This window comes from Alosa sapidissima, chromosome 6 (genome assembly GCF_018492685.1).
Source record: "Alosa sapidissima isolate fAloSap1 chromosome 6, fAloSap1.pri, whole genome shotgun sequence".
NCBI classification, from domain to species: domain Eukaryota; kingdom Metazoa; phylum Chordata; class Actinopteri; order Clupeiformes; family Clupeidae; genus Alosa; species Alosa sapidissima.
Window position 1 is genome coordinate 36,707,589 of NC_055962.1, and position 6,111 is coordinate 36,713,699.

The 6,111-nt window shown below is 45.0% G+C and overlaps 1 protein-coding gene across 3 annotated transcripts in view; it reads right to left on the reverse strand.

Moving 5' to 3' along the window:
• Positions 1–6,111, reverse strand: part of LOC121711072 (cAMP-specific 3',5'-cyclic phosphodiesterase 7B-like) — a 43,223-nt gene that overhangs the window by 5,834 nt on the left and 31,278 nt on the right. For 2 of the 3 annotated variants that reach the window (XM_042094365.1, XM_042094364.1), the window contains 5 exons: positions 6,091–6,111; positions 3,385–3,516; positions 1,150–1,241; positions 644–788; positions 330–426 (listed from right to left, as the gene is read on the reverse strand). The exon at positions 6,091–6,111 is cut by the window's right edge and continues 80 nt beyond it. In XM_042094365.1, the coding sequence (XP_041950299.1) occupies positions 330–426; positions 644–788; positions 1,150–1,241; positions 3,385–3,516; positions 6,091–6,111 (487 nt within the window). Of the gene's footprint in view, positions 1–48; positions 174–329; positions 427–643; positions 789–1,149; positions 1,242–3,384; positions 3,517–6,090 lie in introns of those variants that run through there. The other variant, XM_042094366.1, reaches the window with a different exon arrangement.

Sequence of the window (6,111 nt, forward strand, 5' to 3'; positions counted from 1 at the left end):
CACATACACCATACATAAACATACATACACACATGGGCACACAGACAGACACATGTGCACTCACACACACACACACACACACACACACACACACACACACACACACAGCTCTTCTCACTCAGTGGTGGGGCAGACACGGTGTACTGGTGTGAAATAATTGGCTGAAGTCTCACCTTGCCTGTAGAACTCCTCACACACCCTCTCACTCCACTGGCGGCTCAGCTCCCACACACACACACACACACACACACACACACACACACACACACACACACAGACACACACACACACACACACACACACACACACACACACACACACACACTCACCTTGCCTGTAGAACTCCTCACACACCCTCTCACTCCACTGGCGGCTCAGCTCCCACACGCGGCACGGGTTACACACATCAGCACACTTCAGAGCAATCTGGGAAAGAGAGGGAGGAAGGGGGGAGGAGGGAGAGAGAGAGAGAGAGTGAGGGGGGGGGGGCAGAGAGCCAAAGAGTAAGAAAGAGAGAGTGAGTGTGTGTGTGTGTATGAGTTGTTTGTGAGAGTGTGTGTGTGTCGTGTGTGAGTGTGGATGTGCGTGTGCGTGTGTGTGTGAGTGTGAGTGTGTGTGTGCATGTGTGCATGTGTGTGCATACCTGCAGTATGAAGTGCCTGTGCTGGCTGTCCTCCAGGTTGAGGTCCTGCTGGTCCAGGTGAGCTTTGAGGCGGGACAGGAACTCGTTCTGGCGGCTGATGTCCGTCGCTAGGATCAGGGAGCCCAGCTGGTGTTCAATGTCCTGCCTGCAACACCCACCCACACACACACACACACACACACACACACACACACACACACACACACATACCAACATGAGGGCCACAGGCTTAAGGCTTCTACATACTCGCCAATTCCGACCTATAGCGCGACAATGTGGCGTGTGTGTATGAAGTTGTGCATAGATCTGTTGTTCAATCCCACTAGGCTACTGTGTGGTATGTGTGTATGCTCACAAGGCTACTGTGTGTGTGTGTGTGTGTGTGTGTGTGTGTGTGTGTGTGTGTGTGTGTGTGTGTTGTGTGTGTGTGTGTGTGTGTGTGTGTGTGTGTGTGTGTGTTTGTGTGTGTGTGTGTTTGTGTGTGTGTGTGTGTGTGTGTGTCTTACGTCTCCTCTGGTGGTAGGTGAGACAGCAGGCCTGATTCCCTCAACATCCCCACAGTCGAGCGCCAGTGATGACTTTCCAACACAGAGGTATTCTAAACACACACACACACACACCACACACACACCACACACACAAACACACACACACCACACACACAGACATTCAGTTTTAGTCTTAGTTTCCGTTAACTATAATAGCCTTGCTGTACATAACTGTCTTTATGTTAGGTTAGATAACCACACCTCCTCAACCATCACCCTGAACACCGGCGTACCACAGGGATGTGTGCTGAGCCCTCTCCTTTACTCCCTCTTCACCTACAACTGCACACCTGTACATGGCTCTAACACCATTGTCAAGTTTACAGACGACACTACGGTGATTGGTCTCATCAGCAACAACAATGAGACGGCCTACAGGGAGGAGGTCCAGCACCTAACATCCTGGTGCACTGACAACAACCTGGCTCTCAACACCAAGAAGACCAAAGAGCTCATTGTGGACTTCAGGAAGTCCAAAGCTGGCACACACACCCCCTTCCTCATCAACGGGACTGAGGTGGAGCGTGTCACCATCTTCAAGTTTCTGGGTGTCCACATCTCTGAGGACCTCTCTTGGACCCTCAACACCTCTACTCTGATCAAGAAAGCTCATCCAGGGCAAGCGATGCTTGCGTAAGTCGCACAGCATCATCAAAGACTGTTCTCACCCCAACTCCCCTGTTACAGGTCTCTTTCCACCTGAGCAGCAGTGTTACAGGTCTCTGTGTTACAGGTCTCTCTGCACCCGAGCAGCAGTGTTACAGGTCTCTGTGCACCCGAGCAGCAGTGTTACAGGTCTCTTTCCACCTGGAGCAGCAGGTTCAGAGGAAGCTTCTTCCCCGAGGCTGTCACCCTACTGAATATTAACTCTGCACCTCGGTGAAACCCTACCCCCCCCCCCCCCCCCTCCCCCACACACACACACTAACTGACGCCTCCTTGCCTGTTGAGCTGCACCACAACCATAGACCACTTGACAGGGACAACAAGGAGGTGGCACTACCCTATAGCACCCATAGCATTCTATTTATATTACAAGTGTACATACTGTAACCACACTTATACATACAAATACTCTACTGCTGTTATAATGTTAATGCTATCATGCTGTAGACTATAATACACAGTCAACTGTACATATCTGTCTATACTGTTAATACTGCACATATCCATATTTATTCTGCTCTTATAATGTTTTGTAATGTTTGTTAATACACTGCACATAGTATCCCTACTGTAAACCATGCCACTTGCTAAACTGTATACTACTGTCTACACTGCACTATATGTACGTTTTAACTGTTCAACTATTCCAACTGTCAGTTGTCATCAACTATGACTCCCGTCAACTGTTTCCTCTGCCCAAAGCTGTTTCAAAATAAAAGTCCTCACTACAATAATTCCCTATGAAATATTTGAACCAATCCAACTGTCAGTTGTCATCAGCTATGACTCCCGCCAATTGTGTCCTCTGTCCACAACTGTTTGGCAGCCTGGGCTTTTCAGTCAACTAGTGTGATCAACTCCCAATCTATATTCAACTTTTAAACTGTCTACTTTTAAACTATCAACTTTTATTAAGCTGTGCAACCACCATGTCTGTCCTAGCGTCATTTTCATGCACTCGTAATTCCCTGGAATTACATTCACTATATGCCATATGCTGTTTACACTGCACCACCTGTCTGTTCACTTTGCACTTTTCTGCTTTTTTGCACTTCTGTTTAGACGCTAACTGCATTTTGTTGTCTCTGTACTGGTACTCTGGACAATGACAATAAACTTGAATCTAATCTAATCTAATCTAAGACAATCTAATCTAATCTAGTCTTCCATAAGCACTTCCCATAATCACAATCCTTATCTTCTCAGTCGTTCTCATCGGGGCCTAACTGTGTCACTAACTCGGGGCTGGTTGGCTTTCCCTCTCTTTCCCTCTCTTTCCCATCTGTTCTCCAGTCTATTCCACTCTTCATCCCTCTCTCCCTCCCTCCCTCTTTCCTCTCTCTCTCTCTGAGCTGGTAGAGGTTGTTGAGGTGGTGTTCTGTGTTGATGACGAGGGTTGTTTCACTATTTCTATTTATCTATCCCTCTCTCCCTCCCTCCATCTCTCTCTCCCTCTCCTACGCTCCCCTTCTCATGTTCCTCCTCTCTCTTGTCTTCCCCCCTCTCCCCCACTCCCCCCCCCCTGACCTGGTAGAGGCTGGCGAGGTGGTGTTTGGTCTTGATGAGGAAGGGCTGGTTGACTCCGGGGTGATCCACATCATGAGCTGCGGCCGCCATCAGAGCCAGGAACACGTCCAGAGGGGTCAGGAGCTCTGCCAACTACACACACACACAGACACACACACACACACACACACACGCACAGACAAAGAGGATCAGGCATGTGATTGGCTGCAAATATATACCAGTCTTGGGGTCAGAGGGTCGAGCACACAGCAGACTCATCAGTAGAGTTCAAGTGTGGGTCAGCGACCCTCCCTCAGTGTTCCACTCCAGGGATCCAGCCACACACACACACACACACACACACACACATACACACATTATCCAATGCTAACACACTAACAGGGGAACAGTTGTTTGGGGGACTGTGCGTCCTTCAGCTGAAAGATCAGACCTTGTTGGTGTTACACTGAGATAAAAAGACACAAGACGGAGAAGAGGGCAGAGAGATGCCCGGGAGAGATGGAGATGGAGATCGGAAGGAGAGAGAGAGAAAGAGAGAGAGAGTGAGAGGGAGAGAGAGAGAGAGAGTGAGAGAGACAGAGACAGAGGGAGAGAGAGAGAGACAGAGAGAGAGAGAGAGAGAGAGAGAGAGAAAGAGACAGAGGGAGAGAGAGAGAGAGAGAGAGAGAGAGTGAGAGAGACAGAGGGAGAGAGAGAGAGAGAGAGAGAGAGAGGGAGAGAGAGACAGAGGGAGAGAGAGAGAGAGACAGAGAGAGTGAGAGAGACAGAGGGAGAAAGAGAGAGAGAGAGAGAGAGAGAGAGGGAGAGAGAGACAGAGGGAGAGAGAGAGAGAGACAGAGGGAGAGAGAGAGAGTGAGAGAGAGACAGACAGAGGGAGAGAGAGAGTTGTGTCAAAATCGATGATAAAAGAACGTCATACTTTAAACAAGCCAAAGGTGTTCGGCAAGGTTGTAGTCTTAGTCCTATACTCTTCAATTTATACATCAATGATCTAACATCAGACATAGCTAAATCCAAACTATCAGGAGTCACAATTGGGGGTAGAGACATTAAATGTCTCCTGTTTGCGGATGACCTCCTACTTCTGTCCCCAACTGAGGAGGGGCTAAAAGAGAATCTGTCAATCCTGGAAAATTACTCTGAAATTTGGAACCTCCCCATAAATAAAGAAAAAACTAAAATAATGATATTTCAAAAAAAGACACGTTCAACAGACAATAAATATAATTTCACCCTTGGTGAAAGCAGACTTTCCCAAGTGACAAGCTATAACTATTTGGGCCTAAATATTTCCTCCACGGGCAATTTTAATCTGGCTTTTAAAGACCTGGTTGACAAAGCACGGAGAACATATTATTGCATAAGAAAATCTCTATACCAATACAACACCCCTATCAAATTGTGGCAAAAGATTTTTGATTCGGTTATCAAGCCCATTATCTTATATGGCAGTGAAATTTGGGGCATAAAACATCAAGATAATTATGAGCTATGGGACAAAAGCCCAGCAGAAACACTACACCTGGAATTCTGTAAGAACATCTTGGGGGTACACAGGAATGCAACAAATATTGCATGCAGAGCAGAACTTGGAAGATATCCACTATTAGTTGATATTCAAAAAAGAGCATGCAAATTCTATCACCATGTACTGTCCTCAAAACCAGAGGAATAGAATCACAGTGCCCTTCTACAGAGGAGAACCCACCCAGAGAGAGATCCTTTTGATTATCTTATATCAAAACACAATTTGAATTTGAATACACCTGACATGTCTCAGGCAAAGTTAAAACATATCGAAAAATTAACAAAAGAAGAATATTACAAATATTGGCTAAACAATATTGAACAATCAAACAAATTGAAATGTTTCCAAAAAATCAAAACCAATTATGAATTTGCATCTTATCTAAAAGAAATTACCGAGTACAAACAAAGAAAATTACTAACATCCTATAGATTAAGTGAACACTCTCTGGCCTTAGAAATGGGAAGACACAGGCAAACCTGGCTTCCTAGGGAGGAAAGGCTGTGTTTGCAGTGCAGTGAGGGAGTAGTAGAAGATGAAAAACACTTCCTCACTGAATGCAGTAAATTCAACACAGTCAGGAACCAATATTTCCTTCAATTCAGCCAAATTATACCTCAGTTTGAACTATTAGAAAATGAAGACAAGCTCCCATACTTGTTGGGAGAGCATACAAGTTGTTTAAAACTCGCTGCGCAGTACCTGTTAACATGTCATAAATCGAGGAAGTGAGTGACCCATATTGTGACATGCTTTGCTTTATATCAATAACCAATACCCATGATAGCACATTGATAAATATACAGTATATAGTAATACTGTATCATTATACATTTCATTTATTATTTTCTCTTTTTAATTATTATCCTTTTGTTATTATTATTATTATTATTATTATTATTATTATTTTATTTGTATTTTATTTGTATTTTTTATTTTTTTAAACAGATATTGTATCTGTGTTGTTTTGTTATATGTTTGCTTTGGCAACACTGCTTCATTGAGTAATGCCAATAAAGCTCCATTGAAATTGAAATTGAAATTGAAAAATTGAGAGAGAGAGAGAGAGAGTGAGAGAGAGACAGAGGGAGAGAGAGAGAGAGAGAGAGAACGTGGCATCAGAAGATTGAGAGAATGAAGGGTGAGTGTGGGAAAGAGAGGTGGTTGCATTTACTGACCTTAGGCTCTTTCAGGTAGCA